This window comes from Vanessa cardui, chromosome 15 (genome assembly GCF_905220365.1).
Source record: "Vanessa cardui chromosome 15, ilVanCard2.1, whole genome shotgun sequence".
NCBI lineage: Eukaryota > Metazoa > Arthropoda > Insecta > Lepidoptera > Nymphalidae > Vanessa > Vanessa cardui.
In genome coordinates this window covers 581,878-607,193 of record NC_061137.1, presented here as the reverse complement: position 1 = coordinate 607,193, position 25,316 = coordinate 581,878, and the positions used below count along the sequence as shown (strand labels likewise).

The 25,316-nt window shown below is 32.8% G+C and overlaps 3 protein-coding genes across 3 annotated transcripts in view; 2 read left to right on the top strand and 1 right to left on the bottom strand.

Annotated features, from left to right (window-relative positions):
* LOC124535749 (ninjurin-A) overlaps positions 1–173 on the bottom strand; it is a 28,265-nt gene extending 28,092 nt beyond the window's left edge. Inside the window, exon 1 of the mRNA XM_047112064.1 lies at positions 95–173. The gene's annotated coding sequence lies outside the window, so the exon portion shown is untranslated. The remainder of the gene's footprint in view (positions 1–94) is intronic.
* An 8,313-nt stretch (positions 174–8,486) lies between these two features.
* On the top strand, positions 8,487–16,936 carry LOC124535751 (23 kDa integral membrane protein-like). The gene is made up of 5 exons (XM_047112066.1): positions 8,487–8,641; positions 13,771–13,965; positions 14,471–14,623; positions 14,866–15,051; positions 16,129–16,936. Exons 1-5 carry the CDS (start codon positions 8,582–8,584, stop codon positions 16,198–16,200), a joined length of 666 nt encoding a protein of 221 aa, XP_046968022.1. The 5' UTR covers positions 8,487–8,581; the 3' UTR covers positions 16,201–16,936.
* A 2,446-nt stretch (positions 16,937–19,382) lies between these two features.
* Positions 19,383–24,561, top strand: LOC124535649 (23 kDa integral membrane protein-like). The gene is made up of 5 exons (XM_047111933.1): positions 19,383–19,603; positions 21,234–21,428; positions 22,140–22,292; positions 23,126–23,311; positions 23,999–24,561. The coding sequence occupies exons 1-5, from the start codon at positions 19,535–19,537 to the stop codon at positions 24,068–24,070; spliced, it is 675 nt and encodes a 224-aa protein (XP_046967889.1). The 5' UTR covers positions 19,383–19,534; the 3' UTR covers positions 24,071–24,561.
* Positions 24,562–25,316: the final 755 nt, after the last annotated feature.

Below are 25,316 nucleotides of genomic sequence, written 5' to 3'. Positions count from 1 at the left end.
GTACAACGAACTACGAGCTTTAATGAGTTGATCTCTAAAAATAAAAAGAGTTTCATGCGAGTAATTTTAATAGTACCGCAAAATTTAATCTTACCTTTTAAATTTCGTTTGCCTTAATTACGTTTGGGTACTTTTTATTTTTGCACGTTAAACAACATACACTTCTTCGATGGAACTGATAGAGCGATTGCCATAATTTTGTTAATTACACCAATTTAGCTAATGAGTTGTGACGTGTTTTTAGTTTACAATTAAATACGTCGTCGGTTTAAACAGAGAGTGTGCCAGTATAATTACAGGCTCAATTGAAATAAGATCTTAGTTCTAATATTTGGTGGTGTATTCGCAATATAGATATGGTAAATATTTCTAGCAACGTCTATTTGCGGTGGTGACCGTTTACTATCATTTTCCAGTCCATCTATGTGTTTTTAATTAAAATTTTACACTAAACAAAAATAAAATTGTCAGAAAAAAATTTCAATTTAGACGAATAAATAAAATCATATAAAACCAAGACCGAAGTTATGATTTATTTGATGTCTAACGGTGTTTTATTATTTTAGTTGAAATCATTAAACTTAAACGCAAATAACCATTTCTAAAGTACATATTTACTGAATGAATCAACGTTGGCAAGAACTGGTTAGACGAGACAGCGGGAAAACCTTGATTGGTGACGTATGAAATGTCAATGGAAACCAAGAGATTTGGGGCATTCTGTTCTAGATTACGTATTGATGTGAAATGTGCACAGTGCACACACTTGTTACTAATGGTAGGTCCACACGACACAAACTGGTACTGAAAATTTTCTGTGCAAGTTAGCACAAGACTTAGACTTTTCCAATACTGCACAGTATTGGAAAAGTCTGAGCTTTGCATGAAGAAGTCGGAGCTATTAATGATAAAGTTGAAATTCTGTATGTATGTTTGCGTATTATTTGGAGCAAAACATTTTATCATTGAATAATCTACGTTTGCGACGATACTGCTAAGAAAATTGTAGGAAAAGACTGGTTTTGTCACGATTTGTCTGTTTCGTTGTTCTAGTGGCTAAATGAAGGGCAGATCCTGAGGTTCTAGATGCAAACTCCCAGGTCAGGTAAATGAAAAAAAAATGTATATATTTTTTATATTTATATAAAACATTCATAGTTTATGAATGGCCTTCAATGAGAACACGTCATGTCAAAGAAGAAAATCCATGACATTATTAATTTTGAATTTGGTGTGACAAAGTACCGATCAGCTGAGCCTAATTTTTTCTAAGTATCTTTCGAATTGACGCATCTAATATTTTAATGAATTACGGCCAATTTTCGACCAATGGACGACCACTAGTAAAATATTATCAAATGATTGCAATTTATACTATAATTGTGCTTAAATCTTTATTTTGTGGTTGGGTTTTGTGCTAGCTGTCTGGATAGGTACCACTCACTTATCAGCTATACTAATGTCAAACAGAAATACTAATTATTGTTTTGTTCAGTTTAAAGGATGAGTGAGCCAGTTGTAACCTCTTAGTTCCTAAGGTTGGTAGCGTATTGGCGTTGGAAGAAATGTAAACACCAATGAGGATAATGTGGAAAATATATATTTTACTATTCCATCGTGAATAACTGATTAATCGAAGTTGACTGGCAAAAACATTTATGACAGTTTGGCATGATTAATTGGTTACAAGTTGGCTGTATACCAGTACACAGTTGGCACATAATACAGTTTAAATTTAAAAAAAAACATATGTTGTTTCTAAAAAATGCCTGTATACACAGTCGCCTGTCGCTAACAAGTTAATCTCCATCATTGTGATATCTGATCATCGTTATCTGGGGTTATTTTCTCATTTTCCGCTATTTTAATGTCAACTTTGCCTCACGTGTCTTAAATTGCATACAATTTTAACCTTTTCACTATTATCAAATGTTAAAATCGTCTGTTCATATGTTAAAAAGGCTGTACAAATTGAAGGTTAGATAAATTCATGAAATTATTACATAAAAGCCTAGCATTCTATTGATCTGTTGTTACATACACACTAGTGCTTTAATATTTAGCTACTTACATTGGGATCAGAATGTATGTGATGTTGTCTCATATTTATATTTATATCTGTTATCAGTTTAGCGGTTTTCTATAATATCTGTCTAAGAAATATTTCTACGTGATTCATAAGATTAATTTTACCAGAAATTGGTTTGGGCTTATAACTCTTTAGCCTCGAAGTAAATTAAATTTTTCTTTCTTTTAACATAATGATAACAAAGCCATAATTCCTTTTTTCCTCCAATTTAAAGCACGTAATAAGAGGAACAAAAGGACAGATATTATGAGTATCTTTTATGTCGGCGGTTTGTCAACCATTGGACTAATGGATATTAATGGTAAAGTTTTTTATTATATTCTAATTACCTTTGTTGATTTTTACCTTTTTCGATAGTTGTTAGACCTAATAAGTCAATCAAAATTGGTATAAACCCTCTAATAATTAATGTTCCAAAGCCTCATTTTGTTTTATAAATATATGACATAATAGTGTTCTAAAAACATGAAACAGCTGACGGGAATTTGGAAAAAACTTGGAAAACCAATTGTGTGTTTATTGATCGCAAAAACCAGTTGTGTTACGTCGGTTGAAAATGGCGCGAGATGATCGTTTGCATAATTAAAATTACGAAATAATAATCAAAAAATCGACCAAAGTTATGTCAATAATTTTTCATTCTAAATGTTGTCAAAAAGCACTTTCTGCTTATTGACCATTTTTTTTCGTAGAATAAACATTTGTTCAAATAATAATACAACGCTTTGAATAATAATAATATAACTGGCAATAGATTTATTCTGTAAAATTATAATTTAAAAATTCTCGTAAAATATTTCAATAAAGTATTTTGACATGTTCATAATTAACGTCAGCAATGTCATTTAATATAACCGATTTAATGGGATCGAATTTGCTTCATCATATAAACGAATATGACAATAGGTTCTAATAATGATTATGATAACAAAATCGTGATACAATTGATAAAGATATATTTAGTGCATATTGAATTAATTAAGATATATCGACAGATCAGGTTATAAACAAAAGGCAGATTGAGTCCACTGAACGTGTAGTGAAAACACGAGTAAAATCGGATGTAAATTACTAGTGGCCAATTCTATAAAAGTATTACGGTTACGATACATTTCAAAAACTATGTCAAACATAAAAAAACCATAAACATTCTTGCTTGATAATAAAGAGCCTAGCGCTTTGATAAAATCAGCGATAATCATTGTATGTGCACTAGAAGTAGGGATAAGCTTATAACGCTAAGTTTCCGACTCCACAAAGTCAATAAATCCTTCTTGGGGCGAGGTATCAGTTTCTATAATAAAATTCCGTAGACATTTTTAACTTTACCGTTTCGTAAATTCAAATCGTTTATAAAAAATTCATTGGTAAAAAAGGCATACGAGGTGTGTTCAAAAAGTATCGCGAATTTTGAATTTTCGCAGGATACATGTATTCGAATTTCGATCTTTTTGTGGCTTTATGTTAGTACTCATGTCTCTCTTATGCCGACAAGCTCGGCCATTTTGAATGTTCACTTAATAGTTGACAGTTGCTTTGCTTTTATTTTGGAACGTCCTCGATTTGAACCTATTAAAAAAAATATATGAAAGAACCTGTATCAAATTTTGTATAAAAAACGAAATTAAGTGCGCGGATGCATTCCGAATGTTGACTGTGGCATACGGAGAAGGTACCTTGGACCGAAGCAACGTTTATCGGCGGTACAAAATGACCGCCGATAAACGTTGCTGAAACGACGAAGAGCGTGCCAGGAAAAAACAAGAAATGGAGAAAATGATATTCGCCAATCTTCGAATCACCGTTAGACGATTCGCCGTCGCCGAGGTCGCCGCGAAATTCGTACCAAAATTGCTCAATTGCGACCAAAAACAGCATCGCATGAACATTGCTAATGAGATGATGGACTCTGTCCGCGACGACCCAAATTTGCTCTAGAGGGTACCGACTCCAAATATAGCAATAATTATAACTACATTATATAATCGTAAATCGACTTTTAAGTAGTCTAATATTTTTCATTTAATTTTACCTCGGAGGACTCTAAAAAATATGTTAAATATGCAATTATTTTTATTCCTTTTTAGTGCTTATTTATTTGTTTTAAAATTGTGTTTTGTTTGAAGTCGGTTTTTCTTTTTGTTAAAATTTTATTTATTTTTTGATTTTAAGTGAAGCTGATGTAGACTAACAATTTTTCTTAATATGGATAGATTAAACGTTCCGTTTATATGAGTCAGAAACTACTTCGAGGACTTTCGAAAATGCGGCTTTAATACGTCATGCGGCATGAACTACAAGGTTCCACCCTCGAAAGAGCTGTAATCGATCTCAGTAAAAAAACTTTGCAAAAGAGCTATTCGTATGCTATGTCGTACATCATATGACATCACATCATATACACAAAATTTGATTAAAGACAGTAAGAAATTCTGTCCCAAATCGCACCCTAACTGTAAGCCGTTTAGGAGTTCCGTCAATACATAGTATAAAACAAAGTCGCTTTCTCTGTCCCTATATCTTTAAAACTAAGCAACGGATTTTGATGCGGTTTTTTTTAATAGATAGTCTAATTCAAGGGGAAGGTTTGTGTATATAATAAATGAACAATATAGTAAAGAAACACTGACAATTTTAGAAGTTTGCAATGAGATGTCGTAAATAAACAAATTCTTTAGTATATAGAGCATCATTATTTCACCCGTGAGAAGTCGGGGCGGGTCGCTAGTTGATTATAATATTCGATTATGACAATTACATGAACATAACCATGTTCCGGAAGGTGATTCAAATATCCAAGTAACCCATAAATAAAAGATTCGACCGAGTATTGCTAACGTGCTCCTCAGAATTGTTCCGTTCCCTCCCGTTCCCTTAATTTGTCATGGATCCTATGCTCAGAACCTTACCAAACTTTCACCAAACTACCCTTAAAGTATATTATAATAAAAAAAGAACCATCAAAAAGGTGCTAACCAATTTTGAATTATTCACCTATTTATCGCGCACATACATAATGCAAATTTAAGACTTATGTCGTTTTCATACGGATACCATCATCGGAAAAAAATAAAATTAAAATGGGACCCCACGGGAAGCACTACCTTTCAAACAAAAAAAAATATCAAAATCGGTCCACCCAGTAAAAAGTTATGAGGTAACAAACATAAAAAAATAAAATAAAAAAATATACAGACGAATTGATAACCTCCTCCTTTTTGAAGTCGGTTGAAAAGCGCGCCAAGTTCGGTCAAATGTGAAAGTTTTGCTGATAGATTTCTTTGATTGCAGGGGCGTGGTGCATCATGAGTTCTTGCCCCAGGGTAGAACGGTCAATAAGGAATATTACCTGCAAGTTATGCGTCATTTGCGTGAAGCAATCCGCCAGAAAAGACCTGATTTGTGGATGAACAAAAATTGGCTTTTGCACCACAATAACGCCCCTGCTCACACATCGTTTCTTGAGCGCGACTTTTTGGCTAAAAACAACACACTAATGATGGCGCAGCCACCGTATTCCCCAGATCTGGCCCCCTGTGACTTTTTCTCGTTCCCTAAACTGAAGAGGCCCATGAAAGGTCGACGTTACGCTACGCTTGACGAAATAAAGACGGCATCGAAGGAGGAGCTGAAACAGATAAAAAAAAGAGTTTTTGAAGTGCTTCGAAGATTGGAAAAACCGTTGGCACAAGTGTTAAATATCTCATGAGGATAATTTTGAAGGGGACAAAATAGGTATTTATGAATAAATAAAAGTTTTTTGAAAAAACAAAATTATTCGAGATAAGATTTTATAGATGATAATAAAGCGTGGAGTTAATACCTGTTGACTTCCAAGCAGGATATATTAATTTAAAAAATTGTTTTTCACTAACTTGACTATGTATTCTTTAAATGTTGAAAAAGAGTAACTACTGAGATTCTTGCTGGTTCTTCTCGGTAGAATCTACTCTCCGAACCGGTGGTAGCTTCACTTCATTGTAAAATGACGATTCCAAAGTGCTTGTAAAAGCCTACTTACATAAAATTTATTTTGATTTTGATTTTGAATGAAATAAATATATCTGCAATATATCTTTTTATATAGCCGTTCATATTATATTTATAAATCTGTGAACGTTGTAAGACATTCTGTAGTATATTTAGTATCAGCATTGTACCCGTGCGAAGCAGTATTATACATGTGAGAAATAACTTATCACGAAGTCTTTGAACCCTTAAGGTCAAATTAAACAAAAAATTTTCAAAGTTTTCAAAACTTTTGGGGACGTAGTTTGTCACTAAGAAAGGACTTTTTGGAAATGAGAGGAGAACTCTGTATGAATTCTATTCATATGATCAACGATGAAGGAAAAAAAAAATAAACAAAATTATAAATTTGATAATATTACACAATGCCAGAAATGAATTGTAACATTAATTTTTGACGAATAATATTTTGTAATCAAATGCAGGGTAACTGGCAAACAGAGAAACGTCTATAATAGAACGCCTGAAATTTAAATATAGCAACACACAATTTGGTTAAATTGCTTTTAAAATAATTTTGTGCTTAAAATAACTTTTGAACCTCACATTTTGTCGAGGAGGTCAAAATAAAGACTACTTTCTCCCTTTCCCTCTGTGGTACTTTAATGGTGAGAAAAGATGTAAAAAGAAGTAAAGTTAAAATCGTCCCGTCGCCACTTCATTCTGTGCAGAAGATAGTTATCGGATTAACTGAGTTAAAATCGTGCAACGGGAGACTTGAGTTATAACTATCCTGTATAATAACACCAGTTACTTTACACACCACCACTAGCAAAATAAATTGGGATTAAGTCTTTAGTGTGGCTAAAACATCAAAAATAATTTATACTATAGCAGTGATTGTTCCACTCGTTTGTCTGGCCTTACATATTCAATTGTTTTGTTCTCAAGTGTGTTGAGTACTTTTAGTGCTAAGTGATAAGATGCTAAATATGATGTTAACGCTATAATATATTTGTCATGTTATTGAAATGTGAAAGAGAGATAAAATGAGTCTATCGATTTCAATAAAACTTGACCAGTCACATATATCAAAAAATTAAGGTTACTCATTATCGATCGTAATCTTGTTAAGTAATATCCGGGAAATACTCCAGTACTGGACAAAGGCCTTCTTTGCGATGGATCCTGTAGGGGTTGAAGGATATCTCCGAGCCTGTGGCATAATTTTGCCTGACATACGCAGGCTTTCTCATGTTATCTTTCGAGAGCTGGTCAACGACAGATTTCAATCCGCCATATGTAAATGTATTTTACTTTTTATCAAATTTAATATTTAGAGATAGTGATTACGTTATGTTGTAGTAGTTATACTGTACTATCCGAAGTATAATTTTAAAGATCAATTAATCTTTCTTAATTTAGTAGAATATAATAAGGTTATGAATGTCATACATATGTTTTAATAATTCTAACAATTGTATCTGAATATTTCATGTAAAGTTAAGATCTGCTGATATCCCCTGTCTTAATTAATCGTCATGTTATGGCTAAAAAAAATCAGTAATTGCAAGCACGTACAAGTTACGATAAATTTTTTATACATAACCTAAATTTTGTACTAAATATATTTTCTCTCCATCCTATTTAGCATTAGTGTAATGGTCGGTGGAGTGTTGCCACAAATGAAAGCCATTAAAGCTTGAAACAATTTTTTCACACCTACATACATATCACACTTCCTAGAACAATGCGTCAATTTCTTGCAAAATATACTGACTTAATCTTAACGAACTATGGTGCGATTTTAGTACTCGGGTGCAGGTTCTTGCTGGAGTGGTTATATTGACATATCATATGCACTATTATACTGCATATCGAACTTAAACAAACTATGTCTGTTATCCTGCTCTTAAGGGTTTTGACGATCTATTTTACATATATATTATAGGATATGATGGTTTTTCCTAATTTTCTCAAAAATAGTGTAGTTTCACATGACATGGGTGGTATTGTTGTAATCAGGGACCGAACCTCTAACATGTGAAACGCTTCATTTTCCCAAAATCGTGGAATACTAAACCCAACATAAGTTATTGTTAATTATAATTACTACCATAAAAGTTCCAAAGGTTACCTGTAGTATTTCAACAACATCATTATTGTATATATTGGATATACATTGAGATTAATGTGTAAATGCCAATTAATTAAACAATAAAGGAATCTTCTTCTATTCATATTTTATGTTATTGTCATCAAACTTAAATTTAACTACTAAATGTATTCTGATGTCATAATTTATCTAATATACGAACGACAAAACAGTTATTAGTCATTGCTAAATTTCGACGGTACAATAATAAAATAAGGTGATTCTTTGAAACGGTGTCGCCAAAATCTTATCGGTCCCGATAAACGGCGCGATCAACGCCATATTGCGTTCAGTTGACTAGGCTTTCGAGGCGCGGACGCACCATTTGTGTTATTTAACGTTCGATTTCAATATATAATAATATCAAAATGGGCTGTGGTGAATTCTTGGTAAAATACATACTGTTCTTCGCGAACTTATTCTTTGCGGTGAGTACTACGAGTTATATTGTTTAAAAACATAAAATATTAGGTAAACTTCGATATATCATCGATATGGCTATAGCTATGTATGAAATAAATCGTTATATAATATCAGTGTTTTGTATTTGTGTTTAAGTTTTCAAAAATACATATTTATACAAGTAAATAAATTAGTATAAAATCGCAAGCGTCAATCTATATAAGATCTGTCTATATAAGATATTGGTGTAGACATTACAATAAAAATATATACCGTACACAATTTTTCTACCGACTTAATTTTGCATTTTAAATTACCTATAAAAAGACTTCAGGAAAATTAAATTTACCAATAACAAAGCTGCAAATTAATTAAATTCAGATATCAATTGGTTTATATTAGATTAAATAAATGTTTTTTATTGTTCATACTAAACAAAATTGTTGCACGTGTTGTTCATAATTTATTTAGTAGGCGGTGGCGGTGACTACATATTATAAAACAAAGTCCACTGGCTACGTCTGTCTGTCTAAATGTTCGATATAAACTCCAAAATACTGAACGAATTTTCATGCGGTTTTCACTAATAAACAGAGTGATTTGAGAAAGGTTTATGTATATACAGAATTAAGGGTTTTTGTGTAAATAAGTTGAAAACAATTGTTAAACATGTCGGAAATAATCAAGCTGCCAGGGATTATGTCCACCCGTGCGAAGCCGGGATGAGCCGCTAGTTTATTCATAAATTCGTTGGCGGACGGGCAAATGTTCTTCTTGATGGTAAGTGGTCACTCTCCATAGACCGTAAGTTTAAAGACTGCTTACATGCGTCACTACCATCGAAACTAATCTTGTGCCTGAACTTAGGCACAAGATTAGTTTCCAGTACAAGGTGCCTTGGTGGTAGGGCTTTGTGCAAGCCCGTCTGGGTAGGTACCTCCCACTCATCAGTTATTCTACCGCCAAATAACAGTACTCAGTATTGTTGTGTTCCGGTTTGAAGGGTGAGTGAGCCAGTGTAACTACAGGCACAAGGGACATACCATCTTAGTTCCCAAAGTTCACATTGACGATGTAAGGAATAGTTAATATTTCTTACAGCGTCATTGTCTATGGTGACCACTTACCATCAGGTGGCCCATATGCTCGTCCGCCAACCTATACCATAAAAAAAAAAACATTGGCTCACGCTCTAAAGTGTTCCTCGTACTAAGTTTCAATTCTAAGGAAAAGTGATTCAGTGTAATTACAAATACATAACTCACCATACATGATTGCCTTTTGACTTTTTACAAATAAGGGATTGTATTTGTTTGTTCTGAGAGATTACAGTCTATACCTTTATATAGTGGATTAAGATTACTACTATCAACGTAGATACTGTGTTTTTTCAAACAGTAACATCGATACGTTACTAAATCAAGCTATTTAGCGCTGAATATTAAACTATTATTAGTAATACTTTTATCATAAAATTATTAAAGCGCTATACTAGAAATCTATGTAGAATAATATTGTATCGAAGTTGAAAGCGAAACAGTCAAAGGTAATAATGGTATTATTAATACAAAAAAGTACTTACCTGTCATACATATTGTATATAGGTACATACTTAATTTAATCACAATTTATAATTATCCTGAAATATATTTAAAGGAAGCTTAAATGTAAATATACATTTTATCTCGTGATTCGTAAGCATTGACCGCCATTTTGAAAAACTTAATAATAATTAATGTATCGTTTCAATCGAAACTTCTATTCGTTGCTAAAGTTTGCATTGATAAAAAGCTCTATTTGTCTATGGCAGTGATTGCAGTTTTTCCAAAATTTACAAATTGGCATTCATATGATTTCATAAAATATTTATTTTGGCTATATTATTCTATTAATAGTGTTGAGCTCATATTTTTAAAACGATCGATTAACGAAATCGATACACACTTGCTTATTGATAGTCAAAAATCTACCACCAGTTTGGAATTTAATACTCTCGGACCTTAGAAAAACCGGCGAAAGAAACTCAGCGGGATCGAACTATCATGCTACATTTTTTTATGGTATAGGTTGGCGGACGAGCATATGGGTCACCATCACCCATAGACAAAGACGCTGTAAGAAATATTAAATATTTCTTACATCGTTAATGTGCCACCAACCTTGAGAACTAAGATTTTAAGTTATGTCCCTTGTGCCTGTAGTTACACTGGCTCACTCACCCTTCAACCCGGAACACAAGAATACTGAGTACTGTTATTTGTCGGTAGAATAACTGATGAGTGGATACTTACCCAGACGGGCTTGCACAAAGCCCTACCACCAAGAGAATAAACAATATTAACAAACATGTTGCATAGGTCTATAATACTAATTTATATTTTTTTGATTTGGGACAATTTATTTGAAATGAATCCGAAACAAATATTTGATAGCAACAGTTGCTATGCCATAACCGTAATAGCAGCGCTGTTATCGATTAAATTCGGATTGAAAAACAAATAATGCCTCAGAGCCAAGAAAAGACGCGACTTTTAACAAATTCTGAGTTTAAACCGGGGCGAGCACCACTGGTTCAAATGCTTTTATGTTTATAATTTATACTCGGCGGTGAAAGAAAACATCGCAGGGAAACCTACATGTGGCAAATGAGAATACCGTTGTGGAGTAAGCTCCATACCTTCTCCAATAGGAAAAGAGGCCCAACTGCGTCATTAAGAGATTTTCTTTTGGTTTTGATTTAAAAAGTGGATTCATGTTCTTTTTTATTTAATCATTTTATTAACTAAATAAGGCTCCTTTTTTATTTATATTGTCAACTTTTTAGTAAAACGTACTCCGTAATTTTAAGTATATTGATTTAATTCTTTGATTCTGTCTACTAGCTATTTCATTTACAATTTAAAACAAGCCGGTCAAAGTATTACGTATAATGGACGCTACAAGTGAAATACGAAATAAATCAATAAGTTGTTATTTCCTATTAATTCATACGGAGCTGCACCTCCGCACATACTGATAACGAGATAAGATAAGCGTAGATATAACGATATACCCGCACTGAGATAAGCTATATTTGAATTTGTATAACCTTTTTAGACATTAAAATTATTAATGAACGTTTTTATGGCACATTGTTTCGCAAACCCACGAAATGCAAGGTTTCTGAAAGCCAGAAGGCGTATTAGTTGTATAGTTGACACTGTTGTTTTTTTAATCTGATTCTCAGTGGTTAGCACTGGTCATTGGCTGTACTGTTGGAAATATTAATTACTCCTGATATTAGCAATGCACCACCCACTTTGGGAGTAAGGTGTCCCTAAGGTGTGCCTGTAGATAGACTGACTCACAGATTCTTCAAACATTAGTACGACAATGCTAAGCATTGTTGTTGTGGGGACCCAGATTACCATATATTCTACCTTCAAACTGTGTCCACCCAAATGGTCTTGCACAAAACCTAACATCAAATGTATGTAATGTAATATAATTTATATGTATGTAATTAATCTTTAATATTTCACAGGCTGTTCAATGAATACAAACTAAGTTAAAATAGGTCAACTGATACTCAAGTAACTTAACTGAACATAATCCTGTGACGTGATCACCAGCTACCAGCTATAAGCTTCGATTGTTATGTCTAAATGCGAATGCGTTAAAAAAAACGTGGCACTAAGTAGACTTAAACTAGTATAGTACGACACGACCTAATTGTAACATCGGCAAAATTCGTAAAACCGATCACATCCGAATTAAGTACGCTATCCCAAATTATCAATATTTATTTCTTATGAGAATACAATCTTTACACAAACGTTATAACTTGACCTAATATCCATATTTACCAATTAGATACGTTGATTTACGTGCACTTGCTATCTCGGGTTGAACTGATGCAAGAATCTATGGCGATGAATAGCGTCGAATGGCGCGATAGGGAGCTATTTCTGTTGGTTGTATAAATCAGCAGTAATCGGTTTTATTGAATTTGCCGATGCACATCTAAGAAGTGTAGTACTATAAAGAAGTGTGACATTTGGCGATTGTCACGCACACAAAGAGATAATAAAGTTAGCTTGTTTTAGTATTTTTTTACTGCGATACTGTATTTAGGCATATAAATAATCTTAGCTCGCAATTTGTTGGTTCCTAAACTAGCTTGCAAGTGAACCAAATGTGTCATTTATAAATCTCTATAGTGAGGGCTGAAAGCGGACCCAGTTTCCCACGGCAAATTGTTTACAGTTTCGTATTTTAAGTGACGTTCAAACGACTACAGTTATGATTTCATAAGAATTTTTGAAGTGTTGCTCAAGTGTGAATGTCTGCTATGAGAGTTTGACTCATACAAATTACGTAAGCAAATACTTTTTTATAAATGAAAAGGATATCTGAAATCTAATTTGATTTTGCACACTAGTCGATCAAGTAAATTATGGTGAGAAACTAGCCGTTGCGTCCAAAGATACTATATCTTTTATAAAATTTTATGAGTCAGTGAGCTAGTACAAAGTCGGTGTCACATTAGTAGTATAAGAAATTTCTATTTTTTTACGGCGGTAATATGTATATGTACCAGAGATAATCCTTTCATGCATTAAACAAATATTAAAAAAATCGGTTTCAATAAAAAGATTATTAATAAAATCTGCAGCGCCTCATACTTTGTTAATAAGTTACGTTACAGTTATACGGCTAATATATAAAAGTATCATACCAATCATAGGCTTGGTATGACATATTAGACGAATTCTTTTTTTAAATTCTTTGAATATCGAAAAATGTAACGCGGACTGTAAAGTTAAGTTGCCAACAAAGATTTAAATCTTTGGTTGCCAAGGGTTGACCGGAAATCTATATTAACGAAGCATTATTTTAGAAGTAATAGATTGTTTAAGAAATTACTTATTGTTCGATATTGCTTGGCGGCTTATAAGCCATTACGAAAACTATATTATGTTGATGAGGACTCTTTATAGATAAATAAAAACAATGACAAAATGATCAAGAATTTTAAATTTTAGTAACATTAAATTGTAAATAAAAAAATAATATTTACTAAGTTTATTCATACATATTTTCGCTTATAAATAAATTGTCGGTAAGTCTACTAATAATATCCGGTAATATAAAGAAAATACTTTTATGTTTTCAGCTAGCTGGTATAGCGCTGATAGGACTGGGTGTCGCCGTAGAACTGCAAGTGTCTGAGGTGACCGAAATATTTGAGGACTCGCAGATATTCCAGCTGACACCGATCGGAGCCATCGTCGTAGGATGCATTGTTTTCGTCGTTGCATTCTTCGGATGCTGCGGTGCCATTAGAGAGAGCAATTGCATGCTCGTCACTGTAAGTTACTTTAATATTGTACTAAAAATAAATGCCTGTTTTAAGGAAATTGGTCTTGGTTTACCCTCAAATAAACCGTAAAAATTGCGTTAGCTCTCTTTTAACACAAGCTTACGACAATAACAAAAACATAAATTTTTTTTTAATATAAGAACAGAATATGTAAGAACTACGACCGATTAAGAGCGCAAATTTTAACGAGAAGAACCGATAAGAAACTCCTGTAAACATTACAGTGCTGCCCTATAGAAACTTAAGCATATTCTCGTAATTGTAACAACTTTCAACGTTTGAACTTGTTAAAGACCGTCAAAGTTTTAAGTATACACGAACTTCTATGCACTAACTTATGCGTTCTGACTTGCTCAAACTACTTCGTGCACTAAAGGTAATTTTAAATGTCGCCAAAATTTGTCGTATAATGTGCAAATGGTGGAGTTTTTTCATCTCTAACGATATATATATCAGATACACATTTTTTTTAAGTATTTAATTTGTTTTACAGTACGCTATATTTATGATCGTCCTTATGATCTTGAAAATAACGCTGGCTACGTTGATATTTGTGAAACAAGACGAACTTTTGGATGACATTCCGCGCTGGTTGACGGAAGGTTTCTCCAGGGATCCGGTGGCTTTCCAGAACATCGAGAGATCAGTAAGTCTTTTTCACTTTAGAATTGCTTTACCCAAAAAAAAATATTCTAGACTTATTTAAGTTATCGTACTAATTCCATCAACAAATATCGATCAGTTCGATAAATTATTATTGATGACCCAAAAAAAATGGCTGCTGGAAAAAATACGTGAGCCCAACTTATTAAGGCCCTGCACTTATTAGTTATTTTACTAAAATCTTTCTTTTAAATAAAAATGTAACGTAATATTATCTGTTTACAGTTCCAGTGCTGCGGTCCAATGGGCGCTGCCTCCTACCTCTCTGTCACACTGCCAGAATCCTGTTGTGCCAGTACACCTTGCACACTTATCAACGCTTACGCTGGTTGCAATTCCGTCGTCAAAGACTTCTTCCAGACCTTTGGATTGGCCATTGGGGTTATCGCCATCATTGTCGTGGCTATTGAGGTGAGTTAGCGTTTATGAGTCACCTATAAGCATTTGTGTGCGAAGAAAATTTGATAGACCGCGTTTTCCTTCATATCGATCATGATTTCTGTTTTTATTTTTAAGTTTTACATGTTGGAATACAGATATATAATTTAACCAAAGATTATTCTGTAATTGATCTGTTTATTTTGATGAAATACCAATAAATTCTATACTATGAGAAACTTGATACTTTGCAATAGAAACTTATGTAAAGGAACTATGTATTTATAAAGTATATTGAGTATGTAATAATGTAAAAAATATTCCATGAATACAAATTTCGATTAAAATGATTCTTAAATGATATCATCGAAAGATAATCTGCTTTATTGTGTGGTAAATAGAACTTGTTTTGTTTTTTTATGTTATGATTATAGTTATCTCAATTACAATCGTTGGCATAATCAAACTTGATATAAAGAAAAAAGTGACGTTATTTGGTGATAATTTATCATAAATATAAATTAAATTAAAAAAAAATATATGTAAAGTTTTTATGCCTGTGTACAAATCCAGGTAACAGGAACAATTAAACCATTTTTTGAATTTATAATAGTAATTTAGAATTTGTTACACTGGAGGTTTGATGTGGCCAGTTAAATTATGATCAAGACTCGTGTAACTCTCTCGAAATGTCGCGCAAAATAACATATAAGAATCTACTGCCAAACTGCTTTGGAATTATTGCTGTGTTCTGGTATGAAGGGAAAGAGAGTCTTTGTTATACAAACACAATGGACAAAACATCGTAGTTTCACGAGGTTGGTGGCATATTGGCGATTTAAGGTGGCGTATTGGTGATTTATATCGCGACATTTTAAATGGGCGGTTGAAATAACGCCATCTGGTTTCGTGGTCTAATTTGCGCATCCACCTGTTTAATAAAATATCGGGACTAGACAACATTGCCAAAGTTTATAACCAAAGGTGACACTTTGCTTCAGATGACTCGTTCGTTCTGTATTTTGAATTCCTCATCATTAGATTGTATATATCCATATGTATAAATATATATTATATAAAATGTATTAATTTCTGTTTGTATTGTTTCAGTTGATCGCAGTCGTGTTCGGACTTTGTCTCGCAAACCACGCCCGCAACAAGAGCAGGCGCACACATTACTAAACTCAAATACTTAATACACTACCGTTAGATTAAGTTTAATGAGAATCGTCGTATTAATGTCGCATATTTACAATTACTTTGTGTAATATAAATCCGTCTATCGTGTATTAAATAAATTTCTTAATAACTATCAAAAATTCAAAGGATTTGTTCATTGTAATTAATGTGCCAGATTCACACAATAAGGCACAATTCGTACTACTTTTGGCTTTGATTTTTTTATTTATTTGATAGCGGATTCGGAAAGTTCTAAAACCCTGTGATAGACAGACAGTCAGACGACCACAGATTTTGTAATTGGGTTCCTTCGATTAGGGAACTATATAAATTAAGTGACATTTTGCAGAATTTATTCAAAAAGTTAAATAACACTTTTCGTCAATAACTTTATTTAAGATTATATATAAAGTATTTCTTTGTATGATAAGTAGTGAATAAGTATACATAGCTATATTAAGATATACAATTCCGAAATATTTTGATATAAAAAGAGCACTTTTAATGACGTAGTAACATAGACGTGTTAAAATAAAAAGAAAAGGATAAATTAAGTCTAAAAGAAAGATCAAAATCACGTTTCGACTGAGAAAAACTTATTAAAACTGATAATTTAAAATACTTAGTACTAGCATTGTGTACAACTTACAATTTGTAATTAGGGTAACTTAGAGCGAACACCGACTTAAAATATAATTAACATAAGTGATAAGTGTTTATAATAAACAATAAAAACAGAGACTGTTTTTTAATGAAATCCTTATACTTCAAAATATTATTTTTGAATGCAAAATTATTACCTATTTTTTTTTTCCATATTATATCTATACGTTTGAAATAAATTCCAAGATTCACCAGCACCGTCTAGGTGTCTGAAAATCCACAACAGCGTGATTTTTTTAAACATTTTCTGCCTCGCACACCCTATTGCTATGATATTAAAACATGCTTATTTGAATATAACTGTATACCAATATAAGTTCAAGAAACAAATGAGGCCCAAAACACGACAGAAACTAGAAAATTTTTTTAGATTTCGCACTAAAATTGACAACACATACATACACTCTCATTTCAATTGAAAAAACAATTAGGTATTATTTTTTAATTGCATGTCATTAAAATTAAATATTGTAATCACCGAATATAATATAAGCCGAGATGGCCCAGTGGTTAGAACACGTACATCTTAACCGATGATTTCGGGTTCAAACCCAGGCAAGTACTGCTGAATTTTCATGTGCTTCATTTGTATTTTGTTAACCCAGACAAGCACCACTATGTATATGTGCTTAATTTGTGTTTATAATTCATCTCGTGCTTGGTGGTGAAGGAAAACATCGTGAGGAAACCTGCATGTGTCTTATTTCATTGAAATTCTGCCAGTTGTCCATTCCACTAACCCGCACTGGAACAGCGTGGTGGAATATGTTCCAAGCCCTCTTCTTAATGGGAGAAGAGGCCATTAGCCCAGCAATGCGAAATTTACAGGCTGTAACTTTAACCACACACAATATATATAATATACCAATATTATGTTTATCAACAACTTTGCCATTTATTAAATCAGGGGTTGTTTACCCTTTGACCGCGGCGGGGCCAATCAATAGGCTATTTGACTGGTTTTTAAAATCCATTTTATATTATTTAGTAGAAATTAAGGAACCCAGTAAAAGTTGATTGTTTTATTTGTAGTACATATTTGCCGGAAAATATCATATTAAAAATTCCATATTTAAATAGTGTAAAGTGCTCGAAACGTCGGGGCGTTAAAAATAATTAATATACGCGATTCAAATCCGTTATAGCTAGTTTTATTTCAATGTGTAATCACGAAAATTTAAGACAGCATTATGTGTATATTTTACTAATAAAATAAATCAATACTTAAAAATTATGAAGATTGGACTTTCCTTACTATTACTTATAATTGAATGACACCAGTAAAGTCAGTTAACTTTGAAAAAAATTATTGCTTAAAAAGCAATGTTAACTATAATCAATTATTTTTCTGGGGCGGAGAAGAAAAATTTTGATTTTTTTCAACTGGATATATAACCCTTATATAGGTTATTTATTTTACTACTACGAATTGCGTCCCTTAGAGGGGCGTGAGGCCCTTCGATTTTCTCGTTATACGGATCTCCAATCTAGCTGTTTCCAGTGAACCCCCTAGACCAATGATGTGTTCGAAGGCGGAAGAAGGTTATATTCACAGATTTTATTCCGCGGAGTAAAGACATTCTCCTCGCGCTTCCACAGCTTTTGCAACATAGCACTTTCGCAGAAGAATCCAACTCTTTCTAGCACCTCTCGTTACCAAACGTGATAAAGCATACCGCCGATTATAGCCACCGAGGGTTGAAGCGCGCTGCATCTGAAGGCGCCACACTCTCGTAACTGCTACCGTGAAGATACCTCTCGTGTATAGTATACTGAATAACCATAGTATACTGAAGAACCCATAAGTCTGAAAGTCAGTGCCTTTTCTTGTTACTCAACGAATCAAGTGAGATCTGTTTATCTCCATCGTCACTAGGCCTGGAGATCCCAGGGTTTTCTGACCCGTGAATAAGAGCACGTTAGACTAGACCCTTGATTCCACAATTATCGTTTAGCCACTGAGCCATCTCGGTATGCATTGTTGCATATTCTATTGCAAATGACTGCGTCTGCATGAAAATACACCGATAAATAGCGGAGGAAAATTGCACCACAACTATTGCCGGGAATTCCCCATTGCGTGCGTATGGACGCACGCCAAATGATAAGATATTTTTTAATTTTTGTTTTTCAATTCATAATATTAATCAAATACTTTACATAGTAAGTCGAGAGCGTGGATCTCTAAACATACAGCAGGAGGCGAAACCAGACTGCATGTGAAGGTAAAGTACTGGGAGATTTACCGGCGTACGTTTGGATATATATAGGTTACGGATGGCTATCAATAAGAAAAGCACATTTAAATCCAAAAATATCTGTCTTCTATATAAGACAAAGCGCTTTATCTTTGCTTATCTAATAGAATTGTCTATTGCGCATGCATTCATATCAGGTGATAGGGAATTCAAATCTAGGAGCGCAGACACACACATGAACCGAAACACTTACAAACAACAAGCGATAAGCGCGTTGAATCATCGCGTGCGTTAGCGAGGTGACAATTATCCAGTCCCATGAGATACAAAAAAATAAATCTTCGAAATCATGTTTTGAAATCTTATCAACAGCGATAGCTAGCTTAATTATTAACCAAAATGTCAGTTTACATAGACATCAAAAGGGGAACGTACATTTTGTTTTAAATTAATATAAAGTGAAAAGATATTTCGAAATGAGTATGATAGGGTGTGTTGGTTCTTTGGGTAAAAATATTTTACTCCTCTCAAATCTTTTCTTTGTGGTAAGTAAAGATATATCAATACAACCATACACTAGCTATGTGGACATAATATACGGTTTCTTCAATTAACTTCTCATTAAAGCAATCAATGCAATTGAAAAAAAAAGTGAAGTTTTTTATAATGCACAAATACCGGCGAACTTTTATATGCAACTAACTTTTCTAAGTTCATGTAGAATCGCCGGCACAGTAATCTAGGAGAGACAATTATTATTGTTATTAAAAAGAGTTATTATGTGAATGAAGTTGCAATTAACGCTTATGGTTAGTGCATTGTTCTCTCCGTAAATGTATCAAGTATGTTACATGCATTCCTCAATGCGCAAAAACAAAATTACAATCTGATTAGCAGTTTATGAAACTAACATGTCTAGCTTTACAAATATGAACATCATGCTAATGGAATAATTATTTTATTAAATAGATTACATTAAACATTTAATATAAATACATTAAATTCTCTATTCGCGTTTTTCAATCAAACTTATAAAACAGGAAAAACTTGTAATTAATTCTATGAGTTTTGATAGGTACTAAATCAGAAATTATGATAAAACTGATTCTCACGCGTATTGATCGTGGACTAATATTATATTAATTAAATGTTTTGAAATACGATTAATAATAGTTACTTAAATGACGGTAAATTATCATAATCACGGTGCTATTCCATCGATACGAAACTAATTAAATATTTGTAAAACAACAGCTAATTCCCGGCACGCGTTGCAATTTTGTTTGTTTAATTTTTCGCGATACGTACATACGATTTTACGTCGATAACTATCCCAGAGATCGACTTAATCCTTCTGGTTAGGTAACTATCGTTTTATAAACCAGCTCTAGGCCTGGCTCTAACATCCTACGTTAAAAATTGTAGTAGTATGAATAAAAAAGAAGAAGAAGTAAACAGTGTTGTCTATTCTGTACATAAATCTCTAATTATTTCCTGTCGTCGCAGATTTCCTAATAGAGTATTTTCAAAAGAGTGATGGGAAAGAAAGTGCACATATTTTAAGTTTGCAATTGTTTACTGATCTGATTTATACCCCCTTAGAAAACTTAGTTTTTTAAGGTCGGTGGTTATGTCTTGGTCCGGAATCGTGTAGGACGAAAATACCGAAATTCAGCCAGCATACTTCTTACTCACTTGTCTTTTTCTTTCTTTCTAGACTTTCCCAAAATAAATCGTCTTTTTAAATACATTTTAAAAAATGAGTTCACGTTACAAAAGTATGCAGAGTTGTTGTTTAAGTCAAAAATTATAATTAATTGAAGAATTAACAACTTATTGGCAAAAACATGATTTTAAGTATAAATAGTTATTACAAACCCTATCGGGAATAATGATAGGTTTACGGGAATTGTCAAAAGACGCAAAAAGCGTCACAAGTATATATTTACTCATCTCTTTCAATAAAAAGTTTAGTTGCATCTTTACCGATAATACGATCTTATAATCACATCATCATTATCAGCAGATTTTTGTCCACTGCTGGACATAGGAGAGGCCTATGTGGTTAAGTGTCCAAGTGCACGCCATTGTGGTCTCTCTCCGTAGACGCCACTGTGGTCTTTCTCCGTCGATCTTATAATATTATTAGTCAAAGAATTCTAACCAATTTTTCAGCTAGCTGGAGTTGTTCTGATAGGTCTGGGAGTAGCGATCGAACTACCGGTGCTGTGGGTATCGGACCTCTTCGATAATTCACAAATCATTCAGCTGGCACCCGTCGTGTCGATTGTCGCCGGATGTGTCGTCTTCACGATAAGCTTCTTCGGATGCTGTGGGGTCATTAAGGAAAGCCAGTGCATGCTCGTTACTGTGAGTTATTAATAGACTAGCAACCCCTAGTAAACTATAACATCTACACGTTACTGCTAAAATAGAGTTAGTTTTATTTATTTGTTGATAGAAAAAATATTTGGCCCGATGCAAATATTACATTTTCTCGTTTTTTTTTTAAATATAATGCTACGAAATTATGATCATGGCATTAGGTGTGGTAAAAAATATGCCTAAACATCGATATAATTGGAATTAGGCGAAACGATTAATGGGTAAATTAAATAGTATGTTAACTTTAAAGTTACACAAAAATGACTATAGTTTATGCAAAGCAATAGAAAACAGTAAATAAATGGAAACTCTATTTAAAGTAAAATATAATGCTTTAAATATATGTCTCATATTATATACCTCTATAGTATATTTAAGATGTTAATAAATATTATTTTATACTAAGATGTTGCAGCAGTTAACGGTCGCATCTTATCTGATGATTACGGGTAGAAGGCAATGCAAGCACCACTGAATTTTCATGTTTTTAATAAATGTGTATAATTCATCTCTTACGCAGCGGTGAGGAAAAACTTTGTGAGGAAACCTACATGCGTCTAATTTAATAGATAAGCACCAATCCATCTTCTCACAGGAGAGGAGGGCTCAGCCCCTAAGTGGGTCATTTTCTTAAGTTTTTGGAATTTTGTAATTGTGAATTTTTACGAGTGACCTTTACTAACTTTGTTTTTTCAGTACGCCTTCTTTATGATACTACTCGCTGTATTAAAAGTAACACTCTCTACATTGATTATTACCAAGCACGATGATTTCATTGACGGCCTCTCTCGACTGCTCACAGAATCGTTTGTCGATGATCCATTGGATTTCCAGAATATCGAGAGAATCGTAAGTCATCTCTACAGTCCATTCCAATTTAAGTAGTAACCAACCTTAGATTTACGTATTTTACGCGATTTGATAATAACCCAGCTATACTACTAAGAGCTAATGATTAATATATTATACAACGTAATAACGTTTAGCTACTTATATCCGTATTAATTTTACTTCCTAAATTCCGATAAAAACTCGTCGTCGTTTAAAACGCCATTTTTTCGCGAGCCTTCGTCCAATGACATCGCGTCTATTTGCTGTCAAATGGCTGTGTTTGGCTTTTTTCGTGCAATGGAAAATGGTATACATTAAAATATCCTGTGCAGCTTAAGACAGCGTAGGATAACCAGTACCTTAACTGATATAAATTACTTGATGTCTGTGTTATTATACACAGTATATTCAAGCATATAATTGTTCATAAATAATAATTGTAGACTCAAATATATTATTAATGCAATATAATTTTGAAAAATTTTATTTTAAACATTAATAATATATCATTTTATTAAATATATTAAAACGCTGATAGCAAGAACGAAAGACAGATGAGTTGTTTATCTAATAATTATAACATATTTTAAATTAAATAGATAATTTAATCAGTAAGTAAAATATCATTATCAATGTTTTAAAAAATATAATATATTATATTAAGTGTCTTAAGTGTTTTATGTTATTATTAGCCTTACAATTACAACTAACTATAGCTTTGATCGTAATGGGATTTCATTATTAGTAAAAGTGAACGATGCACCAAATTCCAATTTCCAACTTAAATGCTCCTCGTCTAAAGCCAGAATTAATTTTCAACGGTCATTGTAAGGATTTTGATATGTTTACAGTTCGTATGTTGCGGCCCCTTGGGTCCAATCTCTTACCTCAACGTCACTTTACCAGACTCGTGCTGCTTGCGCCCAGCCTGCACTATACTCAATGCTCACAAAGGTTGCAATGAAGTAATTGAGAACTTCTTCTACGGCATTGGCTTGGCGACGGTTATTATCGCCGTTATCGTAGCTGCGTTTGAGGTAAAAACATCAGTATTTGTTTGAAATCTTAACAAATTATCAATACCCATGATGATAAGCTATTCCGATAACTCAATTAGTAGGACGTAGTTATTTAATGTTAAGCTACTTTTTAATTGGACTTTTTTGTGCCATGATGATATACAAACTTTTGTAGAGCATTTTTATTTTTTTTATATTTATTCGTTTTTTTTTTTGAAATTATCTGTTGAATGTTTGCATTGATTGATTGATTGGTTGACAGATAGATAGATAGATAGATAGATAGATAGATAGATTAGGATAAATTGATTGATATGACAGATATAATTGAATTCTATAATAATGCTCAAAACAGAAGCAGATTTTTAATTACTTTTGAATGGAGATTTTCGTTTATTATTTGCGTGATAAGACGTTTTACTCTTAACAGAAGGATACATATATGCTATCTAGGTTCATAAAATTTACAATTTTAAAGCATTAGTTCGGGCAAAAATACATGCTTGTGTTTTTTTTAATGACAATTGTTTATTGTCTAACTGGCTGACAATACATCAATAATCCATCATTCGATCAGTAATACAATATTTATCTTTGTAGGTAGGTTAGTCCTTCAATATGGACAATATATGTGGCCCCTCGTGCCCTTACGAAGCCGGAACGGGTGGATATAAATCAAATTGAATAACTTTCTTCTGTTTTCAGTTCTTAGCGGCTGTAACGAGCTGTTGTGTCGCCAACTACATCCGCATCCAGGGCAGGCAAATTTTTTTTTAAATTCAGTTCGTGAACTTCGATATCGGAATAGAAAGTTTGACAAAGAAACTGGAGCAGTAAGCTCATCTGTCAGCATTTCATAAAACCCTCGACCAAGGGATAAGGGTACAAATAAAATTATAAAATGTATAATATAATAATGTCCCACGAGGTGGGATGAGTGTTTTTCCTTTTGCCTGGAATATAATTGCTATTAAAAAAAAACGCAAGGTTAACATTAAGAAAGTTGTGTTTTTTTATCTTAATCAAAAAGGCTGATGACGTACAAAATATATTAAAACAGACAAACTCTAACTACACGTACAGTGTATGTACATTATATATGAAATGTATGTTGGTACAAATGTAAATATTAGTATTGTATTATTTTTGATTTAAGCAATAAAATAAATAATTTTTTTTATTCAAAGCGAATATACTGCATCTTATATCCGTTTAATAATTTGATACCACTATTATGTGTATGGAAATTCTTTTCTTTACTTTATCAACCGATTTGTTTTTAATTGAAACCAAAATCCAACTTTTTTATGTTTAGTTTAATTTGTGGTAGGATATTTGCAAGACCTTCTGGATAGGTACCACCGGGCTATCAGATGCTCTACTGCTCAACACCAATATTTAGTATAGTTGTGTTTCGGTTTGAATGACTATAATTACAGGGATATGTACATAACAGTTATCAGAGTTTGACAGACTGCTCTGTTAAAAATAAGTCTGTACTAAAGCTTGTTTTGAGAAATACTTTGGTTTCAAGTGGAATGGGGGCGCAGAGACTCAAAATATGTATGACTCAATATATATGTTGCATGTTAATTATTAAATATTCGATAAAATAAATACTGGATCCTAATTTCAAAATTTTACACCTTTAAAAAAATGTCCAGTAAAAACTTCGCCGAGTTTCTTATTCAAGCCTGTAGTAATTTATACTTTAACTGAGGAAAAGAAGGTATGCTTTTACACAATAAATAATGACTAAAAACATGTGAAAAATCAACTAATAATAAACATTAACCAATCGAAAACATACAGTCTTACTGCCATTGACTTTACATATTACTTACCTACGTGTACATTAGTACGTTACACGTAACTTTGATTTAACTGACCTCTTAAAAAAGAAGATGTAACATATATTTTTCCTATAAAGTAAGATTATTTGCTTGCTTAAGACATTTATTTAAATAATATTTAGAACATAATATATTACAGCTCCTGCGTAAATTTTTTGGCAATAACATCA